This window comes from Muntiacus reevesi, chromosome 1, assembly GCF_963930625.1.
Source record: "Muntiacus reevesi chromosome 1, mMunRee1.1, whole genome shotgun sequence".
Lineage (NCBI taxonomy): Eukaryota > Metazoa > Chordata > Mammalia > Artiodactyla > Cervidae > Muntiacus > Muntiacus reevesi.
Genome location: NC_089249.1, coordinates 46,714,565 through 46,740,817, shown reverse-complemented (window position 1 = coordinate 46,740,817; position 26,253 = coordinate 46,714,565). Strand labels below are relative to the sequence as shown.

At 42.7% G+C, this 26,253-nt stretch overlaps 2 protein-coding genes across 2 annotated transcripts in view; both read left to right on the top strand.

Annotated features, from left to right (window-relative positions):
• Positions 1-26,253, top strand: part of LOC136168460 (uncharacterized) — a 219,253-nt gene that overhangs the window by 30,596 nt on the left and 162,404 nt on the right. Inside the window, 6 exon segments of the mRNA XM_065935978.1 lie at positions 6,095-6,403; positions 6,485-6,793; positions 11,927-12,019; positions 12,101-12,415; positions 13,495-13,809; positions 20,214-20,528. Coding sequence (XP_065792050.1) covers positions 6,095-6,403; positions 6,485-6,793; positions 11,927-12,019; positions 12,101-12,415; positions 13,495-13,809; positions 20,214-20,528 — 1,656 coding nt within the window.
• Positions 21,233-23,736, top strand: LOC136146725 (antigen WC1.1-like). Its single transcript, XM_065905765.1, has 3 exons — positions 21,233-21,515; positions 22,831-22,965; positions 23,591-23,736. The coding sequence occupies exons 1-3, from the start codon at positions 21,233-21,235 to the stop codon at positions 23,734-23,736; spliced, it is 564 nt and encodes a 187-aa protein (XP_065761837.1).

Sequence of the window (26,253 nt, the reverse complement as noted above, 5' to 3'; positions counted from 1 at the left end):
TGTGATCTCTCACCTGGAGCCAGCATCATGGAATGTGAAGTCAAGCGGGACTTAGAAAGCATCACTAGGAACAAAGCCAGTGGAGGTGATGGAATTCCAGTTGAGCTATTTCAAATCCTGGAAGATGATGCTGTGAAAGTGCTGCACTCAATATGCCAGCGAATTTGGAAAACTCAGCAGTGGCCACAGGACTGGAAAAGATCCGTTTTCATTCCAATCCTTAAGAAAGGCAATCCCAAAGAGTGCTCAAATACCACACAGTTGCACTCATCTCACACACTTGTAAAATAATGCTCAAAATTCTCCAAACCAGGCTTCAGCAATACGTGAACCGAGAACTTCTAGATGTTCAAGCTGGTTTTAGAAAAGGCAGAAGAACCAGAGATCAAATTGCCAACATCCACTGGATCATTGAAAAAGCAAGAGAGTTCCAGAAAAACATCTGTTTCTGCTTTGTTGACTATGACAAAGCCTTTGACTGTGTGGATCACAATAAACTATGGAAAATTCTGAAAGAGATGGGCATACCAGACCACCTGACCTGCCTCTTGAGAAACCTGTATGCAGGTCAAGAAGCAACAGTTACAACTGGACATGGAACAACTGACTGGTTCCAAATAGGAAAAGGAATACCTCAAGGCTGTATATTGTCACCCTGCTTATTTAACTTATACGCAGAGTACCTCATGAGAAACGCTGGGCTGGAAGAAGCACAAGCTGGAATTAAGATTGCCGAGAGAAGTATCAGTAACCACAGATATGCAGATGACACCACCCTTATGGCAGAAAGTGAAGAGGAACTAAAAAGCCTCTTGATGAAAGTGAAAGAAGAGAGTGAAAAAGTTGGCTTAAAGCTCAACATTCAGAAAACTAAGATCATGGCAACTGGTTCCATCACCTCATGAGAAATAGATGGGGAGGCAGTGGAAACAGTGTCAGACTTTATTTTTTGGGGATCGAAAATCACTGCAGATAGTGACTGCAGCCATGAAATTAAAGGATGCTTCCTTTGCATATTTAGATGTAAATGTTCACAGTTCTTTGATGGTAGAACTAGAGAGCTGTGAATGAAATGCTCTGAGTCATATATTCTTTCATTGTTACTAGAAAAGTATCTCTCCCCAATTTTTCCTTTAAGATATCTGTATAAATGCAAACTTTGGAGGACCACTTAGCCATGCACTGGCAAGTCAAAGGTGGAGGTAACAAAACATGAATTTCTGTGTTTTATGATAAAAGATTATGTAGTTTATATTTGATGATTTCAAATATAAGAATATATGATTTCAAAGATATAAGAGACTTGTGTTTAGGGGCTTGTTTGGAGCAAGAGGACAAATGTAATTTTTTAAGAAGGTGGAGCAGGTTTCACAGTAGGTGGGAGAAAGGGGAATGGCAACGGTAGCTGATGAAGGCAACTGTGAGGTTCTCTGAGCAATACCTCAGAGAAATGAAAGTGAAAGAGGACAGTGAAAAAGCTGACTTGAAACTCAGCATTCAGAAAACGAAGATCATGGCATCCTGTCCCATCTCTTCATGGCAAAGAGGTGGGGAAAAAATGAAAACTGTGAAAGGCTTTCTTTTCTTGGTCTCCAAAATCACTCTGGACAGTGACTGCAGTCATGAAATTAAAAGATGCTTGTTCCTTGGAAGAAAAGCTATGACAAAGCTAGACCGTATATAAAAAAACAGAGATATTACTTTGAGACAAAGGTCCATCTAGTCAAAGCTATGGTTATTTCAATAGTCATATACGGATGTGAGAGTTAGACAATAAAGAAGGCTGAACACTGAAAAACTGATGCTTTTTTAAAATATTAGTTGGAGGCTAATTACTTCACAACATTTCAGTGGGTTTTGTCATATATTGATATGAATCAGCCATAGAGTTACACGTATTCCCCCTCCCGATCCCCCCTCCCACCTCCCTCTCCACCCGACTCCTCTGGGTCCTCCCAGTGCACCAGGCCCGAGCACTTGTCTCATGCATCCCACCTGGGCTGGTGATCTGTTTCACCATAGATAATATACATGCTGTTCTTTCGAAACATCCCACCCTCACCTTCTCCCACAGAGTTCAAAAGTCTGTTCTGTACTTCTGTGTCTAGTTTTCTGTTTTGCACATAGGGTTATCATTACCATCTTTCTAAATTCCATATATATGTGTTAGTATGCTGTAATGTTCTTTATCTTTCTGGCTTACTTCACTCTGTATAATGGGCTCCAGTTTCATCCATCTCATTAGAACTGATTCAAATCAATTCTTTTTAATGGCTGAGTAATATTCCATGGTGTATATGTACCACAGCTTCGTTATCTATTCATCTGCTGATGGGCATCTAGGTTGCTTCCATGTCCTGGCTATTATAAACAGTGCTGTGATGAACATTGGGGTGCACGTGTCTCTTTCAGATCTGGTTTCCTTGGTGTGTATACCCAGAAGTGGTATTGTTGGGTCATATGGCAGTTCTATTTCCAGTTTTTTAAGAAATCTCCACACTGTTTTCCATAGTGGCTGTACTAGTTTGCATTCCCACCAACAGTGTAAGAGGGTTCCCTTTTCTCCACACCCTCTCCAGCATTTATTGCTTGTAGACTTTTGGATAGCGGCCATCCTGACTGGTGTGTAATGGTACCTCATTGTGGTTTTGATTTGCATTTCTCTGATAATGAGTGATGTTGAGCATCTTTTCATGTGTTTGTTAGCCATCTGTTTGTCTTCTTTGGAGAAATGTCTGTTTAGTTTTTTGGCCCATTTTTTGATTGGGTCATTTATTTTTCTGGAATTGAGCTTCAGGAGTTGCTTGTATAGTTTTTAGATTAATCCTTTGTCTGTTTCTTCATTTGCTATTATTTTCTCCCAATCTGAGGGCTGTCTTTTCACCTTGCTTATAGTTTCCTTTGAAGTGCAAAAGCTTTTAAGTTTCATTAGGTCCCATTTGTTTAGTTTTGCTTTTACTTCCAATATTCTGGGAGGTGGGTCATAGAGGATCTTGCTGTGATTTATGTCGTAGAGTGTTTTGCCTATGTTCTCCTCTAGGAGTTTTATAGTTTCTGGTCTTACATTTAGATCTTTAATCCATTTTGAGTTTATTTTTGTGTATGGTGAGTTTATTTTTGTGTATGGTGTTAGAAAGGGTTCTAGTTTCATTCTTTTACAAGTGGTTGACCAGTTTTCCCAGCACCACTTGTTAAAGAGGTTGTTTTTTTTTCCATTGTATATCTTTGCCTCCTTTGTCAAAGATAAGGTGTCCATAGGTTCGTGGATTTATCTCTGGGCTTTCTATTCTGTTCCATTGATCTATATTTCTGTCTTTGTGCCAGTACCATACTGTCTTGATGACTGTGGCTTTGTAGTAGAGTCTGAAGTCAGGCAGGTTGATTCCTCCAGTTCCATTCTTCTTTTTCAAGATTACTTTGGCTATTCGAGGTTTTTTGTATTTCCATATAAACTGTGAAATTATTTGTTCTAGTTCTGTGAAAAATACCATTGGTAGCTTGATAGGGATTGCATTGAATCTATAGATTGCTTTGGGTAGAATAGCTATTTTGACAATATTGATTCTTCCAATCCATGAACACGGTATGTTTCTCCATCTGTTTGTGTCCTCTTTGATTTCTTTCATCAGTGTTTTATAGTTTTCTATGTATAGGTCTTTTGTTTCTTTAGGTAGATATACTCCTAAGTATTTTATTCTTTTTGTTGCAATGGTGAATGGTATTGTTTCCTTAATTTCTCTTTCTGTTTTTTCATTGTTAGTATATAGGAATGCAAGGGATTTCTGTGTGTTAATTTTATATCCTGCAACTTTACTATATTCATTGATTAGCTCTAGTAATTTTCTGGAAGAGTCTTTAGGGTTTTCTATGTAGAGGATCATGTCATCTGCAAACAGCGAGAGTAAACTGATGCTTTTGAACTGTGGTGTTGGAGAAGACTCTTGAGAGTCCCCTGAACTGCAAGGAGATCAAACCAGTCAATCCTAAAGGAAATCAACCCTGAATATTCACTGATAGGACTGATGCTGAAGTTGAAGCTCCAATACTTTGGCCACCTGATGTGAAGAACTGATTCATTGGAAAAGACCCTGATGGTGGGAAAGCTTGGAGGCTGGTTGGGAAGGGGGCGACAGAAGATGAGATGGTTAGATGGCATCACCGACTCAATGGACATGAGTTTGAGCAAACTCATGGAGATAGTGAAGAACAGAGAAGCCCGTCATTCTGCAGTCCTTGAGGTAGCAAAGAGTCGGACCTGACTGAGTGACTGAGCAACAACAACAACAAGAACCAGTTAAATAAAAACACTTTGTCCAGGATGTGTAGCCCATGACCAAACTCCCAGCCATAATAGATTAGGAGTCCTAACCTGGTCTTCTCTGGGGAGATGGAAATGGATAAATAATAAAAGGCAAGCAGATCATCCTCTCTCTCATCATTCATTCTTGTATGAGTGGTCAAGCTAATCCTTCAGTTCTTTAATTTTTGCAGTGCCTTTTCTGTTCTCTCCTGCTTTCTATGCTGCTGCTGCTGCTGCTGAGTCACTTCCATCGTGTCTGACTCTGTGCGACCCCATAGACGGAAGCCCACCAGGCTCCCCCGTCCCTGGGATTCTCCATGCAAGAACACTGGAGTGGGTTGCCATTGCCTTCTCCACCTGCTCTCTATAGTAGATTTTTATTCTGTTATATCATTCTTTTTGAGACTTCAAAGTTCACAAACTTATGCAATCAGAGTCCTTCACCAGAACAAATCCCACCATGTACATGAATAATCATGAGCACACTCAGAAACCAGGAAAACTATTTTAAAAGTTGTTCTTTATGATGTGCAGGTGTTTTTCTATTGGTTTTCCTTTTCTCCATCCAAAATATGGTCTCTGAAGGATGAAACACTTTCATCAGTCTTTTCTTTGGTCTCTCTCTCATACTCCATCCACTCTCTGTTTAACCTACCACTCACTCCACCTCACTCCCTACAGAAGTTCTTTCCTTTTGGAGTCTCCTTTCCATCTATTTGTAGCTCTTAAGCTTGGTTTTTCTTTTCTGCATTGGGAGAAATGGGAAATTGTAGCAGGATTATGTGGCAAATGGGAGGAGCACAGGGGATAATAAGTGTTAAAATCTTGTTGAACAAGTCTTTTTTCCCCCAAATCTTTTTATGTTTCATTCCTATTGAAGCTTTTGCAATTTAGATATCTCAAAAGTATATATGGCTTGTTTTCTGTCTGCTCTCTTCCTCTCACTCTCCTTTTTTATAGCTTGCTGGCTTCTTATCTCAGAAATCCAAATAGGAAAAGCATATGCAGTTAGCAAATAGATAAGGTTAGAATGCATTAAATTAGCATTACTCTTTCACATTTGCTGAGAATCTCATGTCTAGTATGAAGTAATCAACTAACTCAATTGTCTTGCATAATCCCACTGAGACCTCACTTTCTCCCAGGTGTGTTGATAAGTCCTAGGTTTTTAAGAAAGATGGCTCTGACCATTCCCTCCCTTTCCTATGACTCTCTGAGCTTCTGTCACTTCTAAACTTACCTGTGGACAACTTCTTTCACAATTAGATTATAATACCTGCACTCAGATCCAGCCCGCGTGATTTTCCATGTCCTCAGTGACTTGAATATTGGCTCTGAGAGAAAACTGGCTAGAATTTTAGCCTCAGAAATTTCAGGATGGTCCTCTAAACTTCTAAACTTATCTGGCTGTTAGGCCTCTCACCTCTTGAATCCCATGGACCTTTTTAACTCTCAGTTCAGCTCTGTACCCAAATTTGAATGTCTACTACTGTGCAGTTTCTTTGGGCACTGTAGTTTCCAGGCCCCCAGATAGGAATTAACATTCCTAACCAAAATATATATTCTTGGGATTCAGCCATCCCAAACTGATCCTTCAATCCTTCTGGATATCTCTTCAGAAACTTGCTCATGAAAATGCAGTTTGACAATGACAGGCAAATTCTCTCTTCTTATCCCCTCTTATTCCACAGTTGGAAAAAAAGCTTTCACACCATTGCCTGTGAGATGTTGTTTCGAATTGTCAAGCCAGGTTCATGAACACTCACTGGGTTTGTTGTTCTTTGTTTCTCTTAGGATTTCTGCGTCTGGTTGGAGGGTATGGGCCCTGCTCAGGGCGAGTAGAAGTGCATTCTGGAGAAGCTTGGACCCCAGTGTCTGATGGGAACTTCACACTCCCCACTGCCCAGGTCATCTGTGCAGAGCTGGGATGTGGCAAAGCTGTGTCTGTCCTGGGACATGTGCCATTCAGAGAGTCTGATGGCCAGGTCTGGGCTGAAGAGTTCAGGTGTGAGGGGGAGGAACCTGAGCTCCGGGTCTGCCCCAGAGTGCCCTGTCCAGGGGGCACGTGTCAGCACAGTGGAGCTGCTCAGGTTGTCTGTTCAGGTGAGATGAACGGCAGGACTTAACTCATTTCAAGCTAAAAAAGAAATCAGATTTTGCTGAAATCCTGTCTTTTTCTATCAGTGTACACAGAAGCCCGGCTTATGAAAAATGGCACTTCTCAGTGTGAGGGGCAGGTGGAGATGAATATTTCTGGACAATGGAGAACTCTCTGTGCCTCCCACTGGAATCTGGCCAATGCCAATGTTGTCTGTCGTCAGCTCGGCTGTGGAGTCGCCATCTCCACCCCAAATGGAGCAGAAGGAAATGATCGACTCTGGAAAGCCCGATTTCACTGCTCAGGGGCTGAGTCCTTCCTGTGGCAATGCCCTGTGACTGCCCTGGGTGGTCCTGACTGTTCCCATGGCAACACGGCCTCTGTGATCTGCTCAGGTAAGACAGGGATGGGCTACTGTACTTAGGATGCTCCTGGGGTGAAATGTCCCCAAAGCAGAGAGAAGGGAAAACAGCTTTAAAAAGAAAGATATTCTGTAGTGAAATGTTTAATCTTGTTACTGACCTCAGGTTTCAGCTGCTCATTACACAAGAATCCAACACTGAGAGACAAATGTGGGGTAAAACTAAAGACAGCTTTATTGAGGAAACCAGCAGTTGTGGGAGACAGAGGACTAATGTAACAAAGAACCAGCTCCCCTTTGCTGATCAGAGGCGAGAATTTTTAAATGGAAATTTCAGGAGTGCACAGGTGGAGGTAGGGGACAGGTTACCTGCAGAAAAGCACGGCTAACTCCAGCAGTCATCTTGAAATAGGTCTGCTCAGTGTCACCTTTATTGTTTGGAATACAGTTAATCATCAGTTCTATGTCGGTCTGTTCCCATTTTCTTGAGGCCGATTCTTGGAATTGTGTAAGATGAAGAAGATTATGGGCTTTCCTGTTGACACAGATGGTAAAGAATCTGCTTGCAGTGCAAGAAACTCAGGTTTGATCCCTGGGTTGGGAAGATCCCCTGGAGAAGGAAATGGCAACCCACTAGTCTGGTCATCATGTGATTTACTTCTACCACCTGGTTTGGATTTCAGTATCTGCACAACAGCTCAAAGGATGTGGCTCAGAATGTTAGCTATAGCCCATGAGGAGGAACTAAAAATCCTTGACTTTGTTTAGGGTTAAACTATTATTCTTTTATCCTATTTGATGGTTTTCCTTTGTTTCCAAAATTTTTTCATTTCTGTGATTAAACTGATTCTTTGGCTAAGGATTTTTTACAGACAGAAGCAAGTGGAGGACATGAGGGTGGTCTGTCCTGAGAAGGCTCCATTAAGGTCCTGTTCCATAACCTTCTCATTGTTCACTCATTTTTTCAAGGGAAAAACGTGCTAAAAAATGCTATGTCAGGGAAAGAAATACGTAGATGAATAATATTTTTATGAAACATTATTATTTAAGAATAATAATAGAGAACAAAGTACAAACAATAAGTGTACACCTAGTTCATGTTCCCCAACCCAGATCTACAAAGAGAACATTCACAGCACCACAGAATCACTATTGCCTCCCAATAGCTGTGTCCTCCTCCTCTCCAGTGAAGATTGCTTACCTAAGACTTGTACTGCCATAGAATAATTTGTCAGTTTTTGAACTTTATGTATAACCATACAGAATGGTTTCTTTCGTGTCTAATTTCTTTGATTTCAAACTGTGTTTGAAATTCACTCATGATGTTGTTTATGGCAACACTGTATCCAGTTTTATTATGATAGAGTATTCCTTTGAATGATCACATGACCATGCGTTGATCCATTCAACTAATGGCAGAGACTTAAGTTTGTTGCCAGGTTTTGAGTATTACAAATACAATGGTGCAAATTACCATGATCATGATGTTCACTGCAGCACTATTTACAACAGCCAGGACACAGAAGCAACCTAAATGTCCCTCACAGGAGGAATGACTAGAAAAGATGTTGTACATATATAAAATGGAATATTACTCAGTCACAAAAGAATAAAGTTGTGTCATTTGCAGAGACATGGATAGAACTAGAGATTGTCATGCTCGGATCAGTTCAGTTCAGTCACTTGGTCGTGTCCAACTCTTTGCGACCCCATTGACTGCAGCACAAGAGGCCTCCCTGTCCATCACCAACTCCCGGAGATTACTCAAACTCATGTCCACTGAGTTGGTGATGCCATCCAGCAATCTCATCCTCTGTTGTCCCCTTCTCCTCGTGCCCTCAATCTTTCCCAGCATCAGGGTCTTTTCAAATGAGTCAGTTCTTCACATCAGGTGGCCAAAATACTGGAACTTCAGCTTTAGCATCAGTCCTTCAATGAACATTCAGGACTGATCTCCTTTAGGATGGACTGGTTGGATCTCCTTGCAGTCCAAGGGACTCTCAAGGGTCTTCTCCAACACCACAGTTCAAAAGCATCAATTCTTTGGTGCTCAGTTTTCTTTATAGTCCAACTCTCATATCCATACATGACCACTGGAAAAACCACAACCTTGACTAGACAGACGTTTGTTGGCAAAGTAATGTCTCTACTTATTAATATGCTGTCTAGGTTGGGCATAACTTTTCTTCCAATGAGTAAGCGTCTTTTAATTTCATGGTTGCAGTCAACATCTACAGTGATTTTGGGGCTGAAAAAAATAAAGTCAGCCACTGTTTCCACTGTTTCCCCATCTCTTTGCCATGAAATGATGGGACCAGATTCCATGATCTTTGTTTTCTGAGTGTTGAGCTTTAAGCCAACTTTTTCACCCTCCTCTTTGACTTTCATCAAGAAGCTCTTTAGTTCTTCTTCACTTTCTGCCATAAGGGTGGTGTCATCTGCATATCTGAGGTTATTGATACTTTTCCCAGTACTCTTGGTTCCAGCTTGTGCTTTCTCTAGCCTAGCATTTCTCATGATGTACTCTGAATATAAGTTAAATAAGCAGAGTGACAATATACAACCTTGACGTATTTATTTTCCTGTTTGGAACCAGTCTGTTGTTCCATGTCCAGTTCTAACTGTTGCTTCCTGACCTGCATACAGATTTCTCAAGAGGCAGGTCAGGTGGTCTGGTATTTCCATCTCTTTTAGAATTTTCCACAGTTAATTGTAATGCTCACAGTCAAAGGCTTTGGCGTAGCCAATAAAGCAGAAATAGGTGTTTTTTTCTGGAACTCTCTGCTTTTTTGATGATCCAGCGGATGTTGGCAATTTGATCTCTTGTTCCTCTGCCTTTTCTAAAACCAGCTTGAACATCTGGAAATTCATGGTTCACGTGTTGTTGAAGCCTGGCTTGGAGAATTTTGAGCATTACTTTGCTAGTGTGTGAGATGAGTGCAGTTGTGTGGTAGTTTAAGCATTCTTTGGCATTGTCTTTCTTTGCGATTGGAATGAAAACTGACCTTTTCCAGTCCTGTGGCCACTGCTGAGTATTCCAAATTTGCTGGCATATTGCATTCAGCAGTTTCAGAGCATCATCTTTTAGGATTTGAAATAGGATTGTTATGTAGAATGAAGTAAATCAGAAAAAGAAAAACAAATACTGTATAACATCACTTATATGAGGAATCTAGAAAAATGGTAGAGATGAACTTACTGCTAAGCAGAAATAGAGACACCAAAATAGAGAACATCATATGGATACTAAGAGGGGAAATGAAGAGTGGGATGAACTGGGACATTGAGATTGACATAGATACACTATTGATGTGCTGTGCTGTGCACTTAGTCGCTGAGTCATATTCGACTCTTTGCAACCCCATGGACTGTAGCCTGCCAGGCTCCTCTGTCCATGGGAATTCTCCAGGAAAGAATTGTGGAGTGGGTTGCCATACCCTCCTCCAGGGGATCTTCACAACCTGTGGATCAAACCCAGGTTTCTCGCATTGTAGGCGGATTCTTTACTGCCTGACCTGAAACATCAGGCTCAGAAGCCCTACACTATTGATACTAAATATAAAATAGATATTGCCTGGAGAATCCCGTAGACATGGAGCCTGATGGGCTACAATCCATAGTGTCACAGAGTCAGACACGACTGAAGTGACTTAGCATACATGCACACATAAACTTTGCCAAGAAATGTCCTTCTAGTCAAGGCTATGGTTTTCCCAGTGGTCATGTATGGTTGTGAGAGTTGGACTATAAAGAAAGCTGAGCACTAAAGAATTGATTCTTTTGAACTGTGGGGGTTGGAGAAGACTCTTGAGAGTCCCTTGGACTGCAAGGAGATCCAACCAGCCCATCCTAAAGAAGATCAGTCCTGGGTGTTCATTGGAAAGCCTGATGTTGAAGCTGAAGCTCCAATACTTTGGCCACCTGATGCGAAGTGGTGACTCATTTGAACAGACCCTGATGCTGGGAAGGATTGAAGGCAGGAGGAGAAGGGGACGACAGAGGATGAGATGGTTGGATGGCATCATCGACTCAATGGACATGGGTTTGGGTGAACTCCAGGAGTTGGTGATGGACAGGGAGGCCTGGTCTGGTGCGGTTCATGGGATCGCAAAGAGTTGGACAGGACTGAGCGACTGAACTGAGCACATAAAATAGATAAATGATAACCTATTGTATAGCACAGGGAACTCTACTCAGTGCTCTGTGGTGACCTAAATAGGAAGTAAATCCAAGAAAGAGGGGAGATATATATATATGTGTTGTTGTTGTTTGGTCGCTGAGTTGCATCTGACTCTTTTGTGACCCCATGGACTGTAGCCTGCCACACTCCTTTGTCCATAGGATTTCCCAGGTAAGAATCCTGGAGTGGGTTGCCATTTCTTTCCCCAGAGGGTCTTCCCAACCAGGGATGGAACCCCAGTCTACTATTTGGCAGGCAGATTTTTTTTTTTTTTACCACTGAGTCTCCTAGGAAACCCATACATGTATATATAACATATTAAATTTGCTGACAGCAGAAGCTACCACAACATTGTAAAACAATTATGCTCAAATAAAAATCAATAAAAATAAATAAAATAAATTCTCTGTCAGATAACTCTAAGAGACAAATACCCTGGGAAATTTTTTTAATGTTTCTTTTTCCTCTTGTTTTCCATGAAATCTCTTTTATATAAGTGTTTTTAAAATCACAAACATTGTAGATAAAAAATTGTACAAATCCTTCATAAAAGATTTTGTTTTGCTTCTTCTATTTAGGGGTAGATTAAGGATAGAGCAACTTAATTAACTCATTCTTAGGGCAAAGTTTGGCTTAAAACAGGAATCATGGTATTATCAGGACCAGGACTGTTCATAGAGAAAAGGGAACACTAAGATTATCGTAAATTTACTAGTATGTTACAGCTTTCATCTCAGCTCCATCACTAGGTCATTATTATTATTGTTTTTTTTTTTTTTTTTTTTTTTTTTTTTAACTTTTTAGTTTGTATTGGGTTTAGCTGACTAACAATGTTGTTATAGTTTCAGGTGAATAGCCAGGGACTCAGCCATACATATACATGTATCCATTTCCCCCCCAAACTCCCCTCCTCTCCTAAAAATTTTGTTTAACTGAGTTTCCTGATCTTCAGTCCTCTCAACCCTCTAATCATCGCTGTTTCTTCAGGAAACCACACCCAGGTGCTGCCCCAGTGCAATGACTCCGTGTCTGAACCAGCAGGGTCTGCAGTCTCAGAGGAGAGCGCCGCCTACTGCTCAGGTGAGGGTCCCACAAGACAGAAGACCATTCTCATCCCCCCCCCCCCGTCAATGCCCCATTGTCCCATTTCTCTCTCCTCAGACAGCAGACAGCTCCGCCTGGTGGACGGGGGCGGTCCCTGCGCCGGGAGAGTGGAGATCCTTGACCAGGGCTCCTGGGGTACCATCTGTGATGACGGCTGGGACCTGGACGATGCCCACGTGGTGTGCAGGCAGCTGGGCTGTGGAGAAGCCCTCAATGCCACGGGGTCTGCTCACTTCGGGGCAGGGTCAGGGCCCATCTGGCTGGACGACCTGAACTGCACAGGAAATGAGTCCCACGTGTGGAGGTGCCCTTCCAGGGGCTGGGGGCGGCACGACTGCAGACACAAGGAGGACGCGGGGGTCATCTGCTCAGGTCCGTGCTGCACACTGTCCACAGGCTAGGGGAGGGATGGGGCCCTGGAGGGCGGGGGTATGAACCCTGGGGGAGAGATGGTGAAAAGACCTGAGATAGAGGCTTCCCCCCATGGAGCCTGTGTTTCCAGCAGAGATGAAGACGAGGTGCTTTTACTTCCTCCTGCAGCAGCTGAAATTCTGGTCCTTTCTTCTCAGTAGTGTTTCCTGGCAGATGGTTTTCTCAGTTTTCCTTGAAATCAGGGCTCACTCTTCTGGTACATATGGTAGAGAAGTCTTAAAGACAAGGTGTTAGTTTTTTTGTTTTGTAACAAATTACCACATAGTTAATGGTTTAAAACAACACATTTCTTTCCTTACACTTCTGTAGCTTAGATGTCCAGCAGGAATCTCACTGGACGGATTCAAGGTTTCAGAAGGGTCACATCACTTCTAGTCTCTGGAAAAAAATCTGTTTCTTGTCTTTTCAAGCTTCTGAAAACTGCCTGCCTGCCTTTGTTCATAAGCCCCTTTTGTTCATCATCAGACCAGCAATGTTCCACCTCTCTAACCGTTATACATAGTCACATCTCCCTCTAGCCAGAATGAGGAAAAGTATTCCACTGTAAAGGATAGTGAGTCTAAGAATGTGATTAGACTGTGCTCATCAGTTAATCCACCATATTCAGGTTAATCTCAAGGTCCTTACCTTAATTACATCTGTAAAGTCCCCTCTGCCAGATAAGGAAACAGTCACAGGTCCATTTTCTATCTGCCTCCACAATGTCCACATCACATCCCTTTCACACACTCTTTAGATGTTTTGTCAGGAAGCAGGAGTCAGCTCCGTCTCCCTGCAAGTGTTCAGGCTGGTCTTCCTCACAGTTCGTATCCACTACATCATGGTGGTAGAAATATTTAGAAAGACAGATACAGATGGACAAAGTCAGATAAACAGGATACGGGTTTCACTCTGGTTATCTAATGGATTTACTTCCTCAGCTGGGTCACAGATGTTGTTCACAATTTTGGGGAGAGAGGAAAACCCGGAACACTGAGTGCAGTGCTCACTGTGTCCTGTCTTCTCCATTTCCATCTTAGAGTTCCTAGCCCTCAGGATGGTGAGCGAGGACCAGCAGTGTGCTGGGTGGCTGGAAGTTTTCTACAACGGGACCTGGGGCAGTGTCTGCCGCAGCCCCATGGATGAGGTCACCATGTCCATCATCTGCAGACAGTTTGGCTGTGGGGACAGTGGAAGTCTCAACACTTCTGTTGGTCTCAGGGAAGGTTCTAGACCCCGGTGGGTAGATGGAATCCAGTGTCGGAAAACTGACACCTCTCTCTGGCAGTGTCCTTCTGATCCTTGGAAATACAGTTCATGCTCTCCAAAGGAGGAAGCCTACATCTCATGTGCAGGTGACTCATGTCTGTTTCTGTGTCTGTCCCAACCCTGTAGGGTGTTATTAGTGAGATTTGATCTTTTAAAATCTAAGTGATGCATTTAAGTTGAGTTTATAAAAGGAGGTTTGGATGGAGTTAAATTAATCCTCATGTTCCAAACTTGCTTTCTTAAAAGTTTTTAATTGATATAATTGACATAACATTATATTGCTTGCTGTGTACAACATCATGCTTATATATTTGTGTATATTGATGAATGATCACTACAGTAAGTCTGTGTAAGTTATACCCATAACCATATATATAGTTAAATATTTTTCTTATATGATGAGGATGTTTAAGATTTATTTTCTCATCATCTTTCAAATAGTCAGTACAGTATTCACTATAGTCACCATGCTGTATGTTATATCTCTTCACCTATTAATTTTATAACTCAAGTTCATACCTTTTGACTACATTTGCCCACACCAAATCCCCCATCTCTGGCAGCCACCAACGACTCAGCATCTCTGAACTTGCTTTTTGTTTTTAAGATACCACATATAAATGAGATTTTATGGTAGTTTTCTTTCTCTGTCTGATTTGTTTCACTTAGCATAATGCCCTCAAGGTCCATCTTTGTTGAAATTGGCAAAATTTTCTTCTTTTTTATGGGTGGATATATGTCTATATTGCATTTTCTTTATCCATTCATCCATCAGTGAAGACTTACCTTGTTTGGCTCTTGTATATATTGCTATAGAACACTAAAAAGTAATGCTGGTAAAGTGCTACAGTCAATATATCAGCAAATTTGGAAAATTCATCAGTGGCCACAGGACTGCAGAAGGTCAATTTTCATTCCAATCCTGAAGAAGGACAATGCCAAAGAATGTTCAAACTACTGCACAATTGTGCTCATTTCACATGCTAGCAAGGTTATGCTCAGTCTTTCAAGCTAGGCTTCAGCAATAAGTGAATTGAGAACTTGCAAGATGTATAAGCTGGGTTTAGAAAAGGCAGAGGAACCAGAGATCAAATTGCCAACATTTGTTGAATCATAAAGTAAGCCAGAGAATTCCAGGAAAACGTCTGCTTCATTGACTAGACTAAAACCTTTGACTATGTGGATCACAACGAACTGTGGAAATTTCTTAAAGAGAGGAGAATACCAGAGCACCTTATCTGCCTCCTGAGAAACCTGTATGCAGGTCAAAAAGCAACAGTTGGAACTGGACATAAACAACCGACTGGTTCAAAATTGGGAAAGGAATTCGTCAAGGCTGTGTATTGTCACCCTGTTTATTTAACTTATATGTAGAGTACATCATGGGAACTGCCAGGCTGAATGAATCACAAGCTGAAATCAAGATTGCTGTGAGATAGATCAACAACCTCAGATACACAGATGATACCACTCTATTGGCAGAAAGAGAAGAGGAACTAAAGAGCTTCTTGTTGAGGGTGAAAGAGGAGAATGAAAAAGCTGGCTTAAAGCTCAACATTCAACATTCTAAAAATTAAGATCATGGCATGTGGCCCCATTACTTCATGGCAAATAAAAAGGGAGAAAGTGGAAACAGATTTTCTTTTCTTGGGCTCCAAAGTCTCTGACGATGGTGACTACAGCCATGAGATTAAAAGAGGCTTGCTCCTTGGAAGGACAGCTATGACACACCTAGACAGAGCATTCAAAAGCAGAGACATCACTTTGCAGACAAAGGCCCATATAGTCAAAGTGATGTTTATTTCACTAGTCATGTATGGATGTGAGAGTTGGATTATAAAGAAGCTGAGTGTCCAAGAGTTGATGCTTTTGAATTGTGGTGCTTGGATGCCACAATTGAATTGAGAGTCTCTTGGGCAGCAAGGAGATCCAAACAGTCTATCCTGAAGGAAATCAACTCTGAATATTCATTGGAAGGACTGATGCTGAAGCTGAAGCTCCAATACTTTGGCCACCTGATGAGAAGAGCTGACTTGTTGGAAAATACCCTGATGCTGAGAAAGACTGAAGGCAAAAGGAGAAGGGGGCCACAGAGGATGAGAGAGTTAGATAGCATCACCAATTCAGTGGACATGAATTTGAGCAAACTTTGGGAGAGAGTGAAGGACAGAGGAACCTGGCGTGTTGCAGTCCATGGGGTTGCAAAGAGTCAGACACAACCTAGGAACTGAACAAATATTGCTGCAGTGAACATTGGTTTTTCAAGTTAATGTTTCTGTCAGATGAATACCCCAAAGTGAAATTGCCAAATCACATGGCAATTCTATTTTTAATTTTTGATGCACCTCAAAACTGTTTCCATAGGGGTTGCATCAACTTACATTCCCTCTAACTGTGCAAAAGCTTTTCTGTCTCTTCACATTCTCCTCAACTCCTGTTATTTCTTCTTTTTGATAAAAACCTTTCTAGAGGATATGAGGTCATATCTCATTGTTGCTTTGATCTGCAATTTCTGATGATTATAAGTGTTAAGCATGTTTTCATGTACCTATCGGCAAGTTGTATGTATTCTTTTAAAAAAAATATTCATCAGGTTGTCTGCCCATTTTTCGAAAGTCATATTGTTTGATTTTTGCTACTGAGTTGTGTGAGTTCCTTGTATATTTTGGATAATAGTTTTTATCAGAAATATAATATGTAAATATTTTCTCTAATTCCATCGGTTGCTTTTTCATTTTGTTGATGGTTTCCTTAGTTGGGCAGAAGCTTTGTAGCCTTATGTGGTCCCAACTGCTTGTTTTTTCTCTTGTTCTCTTTGATTTTGGTGTCAAATCCAAAAAATTCTCACGAAGACTGATGTCAACGATTTTATCTTCTTTTTTTGCCTGTAGAAATTTTATGGCTTCAGGACTTGTGATCAAGTCTTTAATCTATTTTGAGTTAATTTTTGTGAGTGGTGGAAGATAGTGGTTCTGTTTCATTCTTTTGCATGTGGCTGTCCAGTTTTCCCAATGCCATTTACTGAAAAAACTGTACTTTCCGTTTCATTCTTTTGCATGTGGCTTTCCAGTTTTCCCAACACCATTTACTGCAACAACTGTCCTTTTCTCATTGTATATTCTTGGCTTCTTTGTCAAAAATTAATTGATTGTACAAATGTGGGTTTATTTCTGGGCTCTCTATTTTGTTCCATTGATCTCTGTGTCCATTTTTATGCCAACAACATACTGTTTGACTAATATAGCTTTGTAACATAGTTTGAAAACAGGAAGCATGACACTTCCCGCTTTGTTACTCTTTCTCAAGATTGCTTTGGTATTCAGTGTCTTTTGTGGTTCCATGAAAATGTTAGGATTGTTTGTCTGTATCTGTGAAAATATCCATTGAAATTTTGGTAAGGATTGCAGTGAATCTGTAGATTGCTTTGGGCAGTATGGGCATGTTAATAATATTAGATCTTCCAATCTCTGAGCACAGAATATCTTTCCATTTATTTGATTCTTCTTCAGTATCTTTCATCAAGGTCTTATAGTTTTCAGTGTACAGGTCTTTCCCCTCCTTGCTTAAATTTATTCTTCGATATTTTATCCATTTTTCATGCAAATGCAAATAGAATTGTTTTCTCAGTTTCTCCTTATGGCAGTTTGTTGTTAGTGCATAGGAAGGCAACTGATTTTTGTATTTAGCTTTTTCATTCTACAACTTTACTGAGTGTATTAGTTCTCATATTTTTGGTGAAGTCTTTAGGGTTTTCTATATATACTATCAGGTAAGGGAGTCTCCTTCCTCATGAGTCTGATGGTAAAGAATCCATCTGCAATGCAAGAGACCCGGGTTTGATCCCTGAGTTGGGAAGATCCCCTGGAGGAGGGAATGGCAACCCACTCCAGTATCCCTTCCTGGAGAATCCCAGTGGGCAGAGAAGCCTGGCAGGCTGCAGTCCTTGGGGTAGCAAAGAGTCAGAGACGACTGAGTGACTAACACTTTCACTTTTCAATGTGCAAATAGTGTCAGTTTTGCCTCTTCCTTTCAGATTTGGATGTCTGCTTTTCTTTTATTGCCTGATGGATCTGGATGGGACTACCAAAACTAAGCTGAATAAAAGTGGTGAGAGTAGATAATTTTGTCTTGTGTTTGATTTCAGAGGAAAAGCTTTTGGTTTTGTACAGTCAAATATGATGTTAGCTGTGAACTTCTCATATGGCCTTAATTATATTGAGATGCAATCCTTTGTAAAAGAGTTTTTTTTTTAATCATAAATGGATTTTGAATTTGTCAAACATTTTTTCTGCATCCTTTGAGATATGATTTTTACCTTCATTTTGCTTATTTGGTGTATCACATTGATTAGGTTGTGAATGTTGAACTATCCTTGTATCCTTGGAACAAACATCACTTGATTGTGGTGCATGATTCTTTTAGTGTATTGTCAAATTCAGTTTTCTAATATTTTGTTGAGGATTCTTGCACCTATATTTATCAGAGTATTAGCCCATAATTTTCTTTTCTTGTGGTGTCCTTATCTGGTTTTGGTATCAGAATAATGTTGGCCTCATAAAATGAATTTGGAAGTGTTTCTTTCTTCTGTTTTTGGAAGAGTTTGAGAAAGCTCCACCACTAAATACTGTTACATTGGGAACTGGGATTTTGAAAATAAATGTTGAATGAAATAAATAATTGTTGAGGAGGGCAACAAATAGTCAAACCATAGAACCTTACTTCCTTCAACATTTCTCTCTGTTTCTCTCTCTCCTTCCCTCCCCCTCCACATACACAAACACACACACCGTATTCAGGTAAACCATGAGAGGTATGCTGGATGTTGCCTGAAACTTATAGCTAAGAGAATGTGGGAACAGATACTTCAAAAGCAGAGGCTCACTCCCTTCCTTGCCTCTCTTTTTTCATCTCTTGTCTTTTCCATTTGAAAGCCAAAGAGGCATTAAACTATTAGACCTTTTATTGATGATATTTTTCCTACAATGAAACACTGAGAATTGAAAGGTGGTAAAGTCTTTGACCATGAAAATGAGCAACACCCTCACAAAGGTCCCACCATCATTTTCTCAGAGGTTCTCTGCGTAGAGTGGGTAGGAGGTTTGATAGGATGATCTGGAAAGAATATACAGATTTTGATACTTTATGACAGGTACTATTTAGCCTTCTGGTTTTTTGTGTTGCATTGAATTTGTATTGATTTCTCTCAGCTTCAATTCTTTTATGTATACTTTTCAGTCTTTTGTTTGTTATTTCTGCATCTTCTCAATACAAATTTTTCTCAGTAGGTTTTTTTTTTTTTTACTCTATTGCAAAAATTTTTGCCTTACTCTGTGTACATATATGTGTACATATATCTTCTTAAAATTCTACTAAGTCTTTCCTGTATATTTCCATTTTAAGAGATTCCTAACCAACACTATGGGCTTTTTTGGTGGTTCAGACAGCAAAATATCTGCCTGCAGTGCAGGAGACCTGGGTTCAATTTCTGGGTAGGGAAGATCCAGCGGGGAAAGGAATAGCAATCTACTCCAGTATTCTTGCCTGGAAAATCCTTTGGACAGTGTAGCCTGGTGGGCTGCATTCCATAGGTCAGAAACAGTCAGACACGGCTGAGCGACTAACACACACACACATATAACCAACACTGCATTGTAGACCAATTATCTTCCAATTAAAAATAAATTTAAAAAAGAGTTTCCTTTTACAACAGTAGTCTTCACTTGCCCACTTGTTACACTGAATAGTAGGTAAGAGTAGCTTATAATCTATCTAATAACTTTCCATTAAAATTATGTATGTGAGATTTTGAATATAAATTAACTGTTCTTCTGGGCTGATTATTTTAATATGAACTATTATCATAGACTATTTCCATTCATTTATATTTGGTGTACTATTTCACTGATTAGTGTGAATTTAAAGTTTTATTTTACTGAATTTTATTCATCTATTCATTCATTCAATAAATTTTTATCAAGCCCCTATCTAGGTATTTAGCAAAGGTTTTCCATAGATAATTGATGAATGAATTCATACAATGTGCAGGCACTGTCCTGACAGCAGAAACATGGCATATATAAGATATACAAGGTCCTTCTTCTAATGGAGACTTCATTCAGAGGGGTGTGTGTGTACATTTGTAGATGTCTGTGTTCATATTTGCTGTGGGAATGTGAAGACTGATAAACAAGTAAATATTTAAGGTAATTTCAGCTGGTGATCAGATGCAGTGAGTTTCAGCCCAGGAGATAATAAGCCTGTGTTTTCATGTGTTTTGCACTGAGTCAGATCTTAGATAATCTTATTTGGGGACAAGAACACGCCCAATGTCCCTGATCCACTCTTTCCCTGCTGTTTGCAGAAAGGAGACCCAAGAGCTGCCCAGCTGCTGCCCCCTGCACAGGTACGTCAGCCCCGCCCCCTCCCCAGGGCTCCCAGGGGCTCCTTCCTCCCACCAGGGGAGTCACAGGAGGGGCTGCTGCCTTTTCAGACAGAGAGAAGCTCCGGCTCAGGGGAGGAGACAGCGCGTGCTCAGGGCGGGTGGAGGTCTGGCACAGCGGCTCCTGGGGCACCGTGTGCGATGACTCCTGGAGCCTGGCAGAGGCCGAGGTGGTGTGTCAGCAGCTGGGCTGTGGCCCGGCCCTGGAAGCCGTGCGGGCCGCGGCGTTTGGCCCTGGAAACGGGAGCATCTGGCTGGACGAGGTGCGGTGCGGGGGCCGGGAGTCCTCCCTGTGGGACTGTGCTGCGGAGCCCTGGGGGCAGAGCGACTGCAAGCACGAGGAGGATGCTGGTGTGAGGTGCTCTGGTGAGTGAGGGGCTCGGGGTCCGTCCTGGTGAGCTGGGGCAGCGCAGGGGCAGTGGGCTGGGCCGGGCGTGGTGGGGAGTTTGTGTTCAAAGAGTGTCGGGGTGCTGGGGCTCTGATCTAGGACAGGGGACCTGGGAGGACTGGACACTGGTGTTTTGGAGGCTGGGGGGTGATTTCAGGCTCAGGAGAGAAAAATGGGTTTGCCCTGCTTTCTGGCCAATTCCCTCTCTTCACACTGCTGTTTTTCTCTTTAGGTGTAAGGAAAACAGTGCCCCCGACTGCAGCAGGTACTGTGAACCCCCATGGCAGGAGAGAATACTCAGGTCTGGGGGCCTGTTCTGTGGGCCCTCTGACAGCTCAGGAGAGGACAGAGCCTGAGGAGCCCTGGCTGGTGGGGAGGAGCCCAGGGCGATATGTTGGGGAACTCCTCTGCCTTGGTTCCTGGGGCCACATTTTTCTCACAACTGGGATACTAGGGAGATGGGTTCCTGTGTTGCAGAATCTAAGGTTCTTCCACCTGCCCCTGAGTGTTGCTCCTCATCAGTGAGGTGCGGGTCCCAGGACTGTTTGACGGTCTGTCTCCTGAAGCCCAAGGAGAAGAGATGAGCCGGGTCCTCAGAGGCTGTCTCGGCAGGGCAGCTCCCTGACAATCCCCGGCTCTGCCTCGGGGCCACACGGGCCGAGTGGAGTTGACTCATCTCAGGATGAGACCTGGGGGAGCCAGGTCACTGTCAGTGCACTTGTGTCTGAGGCTGGGACGCCATCGTCTGGAGCCCCTGGAAACGCTGGCACAGGGGGTTTCTCTGTGCCCAGGACCTTCTCCATACCCTGTTGCCTTGTTCTCTTTAGGGTCCAGACCAGTTTTAAGTCCTCTCCCTGGCTTCTTCTCCCTGGCTGGGGTCCTCTGCCTCATCCTGGGGGCCCTTCTCTTCCTGGTCCTCATCGTCCTGGTGACTCAGGTGCTCAGATGGAGAGCAGAGCGCAGAGGTGGGCTGCAGGGGGGACTGGGGACCAGGGAGCATGTGTGCAGGCAGGAGATGGGGCGGTTGTGAGGAGGGGAGCCTGGGCCAGGTCTCTGTTCTGAATCGCAGACTCCATGTGCTCCGTGCTGAGCTCTAAGGGCTGAGTGTACAGAGGTTCTTAGAACTGGGGCATGAACTCTAATAAATCATGGCCTCTCCTATGGGACCAGACAGAGTCGTGGCTGAGCTGTGAATTCAGGTCAGACGAGGGGAGAAGGTGCTGACACGGTGCACGGGGTGGGAGATGATGCCGAGGTCCAGGCAGCCTCCGTGTGAGCATCGGGGAGATGAAAGTGGGCCGGTTGGACTAGGGTGTCTGGGGTGGCACCTCTGACCTGCTGGGGGATCTCTCAGCCTTATCCAGCTATGAAGATGCTCTTGCTGAAGCTGTGTATGAGGAGCTCGATTACCTTGTGACTCAGAAGGAGGGTCTTCTGGGCAGCCCAGGTGGGTGTCTCTGTCTGCCCTCCTGGGACCTCTGGTTGTCACACCCACTGGGTGTGCACATTTTCTCAGCTTCTGCAGACCCGACACGTGCCCCAGGTTCACAGAGGTGGCTCTCCAAAATGGCAGGATGGCCTCTCACAGCCCTGTCAGCCCCCAGCCTCTGTCTACACTGCGAGAGCCAGACCCATCCCTTCTCAGCTTTAACATTGGTCCCGTGGGTGTGGGAGGGTCCTTCTGTGTGTTGTGTGATGTGTTTCTCCACTTTAGGCTTCTTGTCAGATGGTGAGGACAACAATGACTCCAGATCCACTCCAGGTAATAGAGATGGACCTGCTTCAGCTGAGTGTTGCGGAGGAGATTTTCCCTCCTCATAGAGAGGAGATGTAAGGGGAACAGTCTTCCTTTGGTCGACCAGAGGGATCCCTGTGTCTAGATAGGGTCTGTCCTCCTTCTCTGGCTGTTCTGTGATGTCTCACATTTGGGGCTGGGCTCTCTGTGTTCAGAATCACAAGAGACACACACTGGCTTTAAAAATAACATCTGTAAAGCACAGTTTGTCAAAATACTTTAGTAATGCTGAATGGTGGGAGAGTTACTTTGAGATATATGTTTTCAATCAGGAAATATTAAGATATGTAAGGTCATGTTTTGGTTTATGGACACATCAAATTGAAACATGGTCTTAGAGAAAAAAATCTTTTAAAACAAGGAGTGACAGGTGCCTCTATTTAGCAGCTCAGAAATGCTGGGTCAGAAGGGATCTTAGGTATTTCCCAGACCAACCCACTTAGTGTGGTTTCATCTGACTCCTGCTCTGCGCTCAGAAGCCCCAGATCAGAAGACCTATGCCCTTGGTGAGGATTATGATGATGCTGAAGAGGTACCAGTACCTGGGGCTCCTCCTGCCTCTCAGAGGAGTGAGGAGGAAGTGCTCCCAAAGAAGGAAGATGAGATGATGTCTCAAACAGGTGAGTGGAGTTAGCTGATCCCCTGTAATCTTTGGTCTCTGTCCTGGAAAGGGTGAATTTGAGCTCAATGTCCAGCCTCTGTACAGTTTCTCATGCATTTGAGAATCTCATGCATGGGTAATCTCATGCATTTGATGGGCTTTCCCTGGTGGCTCAGATGGTAAAGAATCTGCCTGTAATGCAGGAGAGCTGGGTTTGATCCCTGGATCAGGAAGATCCCCTGGAGAAGGGAATGGCTATCCTCTCCATTGTTCTTGCCTGGAGAATCCCATGGATAGAGGAGCCTGGCGGGCTATAGTTCATAGGGTTGCTAAGAGTCAGACACAGCTGAATACCTAGCTCTTCACTGTCTGGAGGCAGGTCTTCTCAGAGCTCCTGTGTGAGCACAGGTCTCCTGTGATGCAGGGTTTCCGCATGAGTTGAGGCCCCAGAGGCCACATCGAGTGGATCTGAGCGGACAGCCGGGATCCATCCTCACTGTAACTGATATGAGATAGTCTGAGCCTCCCTGCCCACCCCTGGGTCCCAGGGATGCTTTGTCATCACCACTTGCTTAACTTGCTTCCTCCTCACTGTCTGGCCCCCTTGTCTCTGTTCTAAATCATACCTCTCTTTCCTCTTTCAGGCTCTCCTCTAAATGTCTCTAGAGGAGAAGCTGATCCTGGGGAAGGAGAAGAGAGCCCCTGGCTGCTCCAGGGGGAGACTGGGGACCCTGGGTACGATGATGCTGAACTAAGTGCCCTGGGAACATCCACAGTGACTTTGCCATGATGTTGTATTAAATATAAGATCATGCCACAGATATTCTAACTGCCTGTATCTCAATAGAATAGTGCTGACCTGTGATTGTGTTATATGGAAATTGCTCAAAATGAAATATTCTGAATAAAGTAAAAAATCTTTTTTTTTGCTTTATTAATTATTACCAAGTTCCATGTCAAATGTTTTTAGAGGATTGGCTCTCAAACACCATTTTCCTCAAAGGAAATGCAAGATGAGTGCACTGCCCTGTTTTCTCACCTCCTTCAAAGGCTAATGAGGACGTGACTTAGCCCAGGAACACAGATGCTCCAGGTCACTCTTACTAATAAAAAGCACCTAAACTTGGTCCACATTCACACTCTCCCTCCTAGCAAGATAAATTGTTAACCAGAAAATATAGTCAGAACCTGGTAGGTTATTTTATTTGGTGGGAATGCTTAGGACTCTAAGCCCTGGAGACAGCATCTCAGTAGCTCTGAGAAAATTGCTCCAAAGAGGCAGGAAGGGAAGTCAGGCTGTATACAAGTTTGCAACAAAGGGAGCAAGAAGTCTGAACATCAAAGATCAGGTATCAAGTTAAGGAATTTAGCATGCTATGTATGGGAAGATGCAAGCTTCTGGTCTCACTGAATTCATTCCTTTCATGTGCAGCTTAGCTATCTGGGGCCAACCCTGTTTCCTTGTTCACCTTAACGAGTGGCAGATGGCTGCTTCTTGCATTTCCCCAGCTCCTCAGCAATCACCATGGGGAATGGGACCATCCCCTGGATCATAGTCTTGGGATCCCTCATTCATGTTTGGAGGCCAGAAATTGCTGATGGTTGTTGCATTTGTTTTTTAATATGGCAGGAGATATTTTCATTTCACAAACTCATGGTAAAAACCCAATCCTGAACATTCCTGTATGTTCTTCCCTGAGATGTCACATCACCTGTTTTTAACTTATTCTTGGGCACCAGACTTGGGTGTGAGTTTCAAATTAGGAGTTTGCTGGTGGCAGAGAATGGATACAGTTTTCCTTATCCTGCTTAAGAGTTCATGGGTCAATTAAAACTCTAACTCTAGGTAACTACCTCTGCCTTTTCATCTCTCATTCCCTAGGTTACTTTATCTGTTTATTCCTCAGGCAGATATAGATTCCTCCTTGCTCTTCTCCTATGTCTAGTTGTTATCAAATCCTTAGGAATCCATTCTTTCCATCCCTGCCTACTATTTCTTCAGAACGTTGCCATTTCTTGTCTGTTCAATTATCTAGCCTTCTGAGCAAATTATATCAGCTCATATCTCTCTCTGAGTTGATGGATGGCAAATTGGTGCTCACCCACACCCTGCATCCATGTGGGACAAGAGGGCAAGAAAGTGGAGACTTAGGCAGAGGGGATCCAGAGGAAGGGAGAGATGTGAAAATCAGGTATGTTTGTCTATTTATGTTTCAAAGATGTGGATGGAAGGGTCTGATATGATTGAATCCTTAAAGGAAGAATTTCAGACCAGTGGGCTCCTCTGAAGATGTACTGTTTCAAGATTGCTTTAATCTATTTTCTACTGAAAATGTAAACGTGATCCTGCTGTGATTCTTCAGGGTAGAGAGAGCTGTCATGTAGGAGTGGCCAAGTAAAGATTACATTTCTCCACACCACCCCTCTCCCCCAGTTCCATTGTGGACATGTGGAGAGGTTGCTGAACTAATATAAGACCTGAGAGTGATGGCCTGGTTGTGAGTTGAACCCACCCAGTTCCTGGCTGATGGCTCTGCATGGTGTCCAGGGCTCTGACCTACAGTCATGCTTGCAGTCTTCATAGTTCTAGGCTGTGCTTGGGGATGGGAAGTTGCCCAGGACTTCTCCCAGGGAAGCTTACATGGCTATTGACCATTGGGAAGTGATGAAATAAATGACACATGATGAAAGAAATAAAGAATACCCACCAAGAAGCTCAGGGAACTCAAAAAAGTGCAGACAATGGAATTTAGGAAAAGAATATGTGAACAAAATAAAATTAAAAAGTTATTTATTATCATTATCATTATTGTTTTTAATTTTTGGTTTCACTGGTTTTTTGTTGATGCATGTGGGCTTTCTTTAGTTATGGCAAGCAGGCACTCCTTCTCTTTGTGGACAGCAGGCTTCTTTATGCAGGGGCTTCTCTTGTTGCGGAGCACTGGCTCTAAGCACAGAGACTTCAGTAGTTGCAGCGTGCCTGCTCCTATTTACAGTTTGTGGGACCTAGAGCATGGACTCAGTAGTTGTTGGGCACAGACTCTTGCATTGCTCTGCAGAATAAATTCAGTTTTTTGGTTTTTTTTTTTACAGAGACCAAAATCATAAAAAAGGAAGCAAACAGGGAATTTGCTGATAGTTTAGTGATTAGGATTCGATGCTTTCACTGCTGTGCATGAATTCTATTCTGATCAGGGAACTGACATCCCTCAAGCTGTGCAATAGGCAGAGAAAGAGAAGGAACCAAATAGAAATTCTGTTTCTTAAGATTACAGGGAATGAAATGCAACAAAATATAAAATGCTAC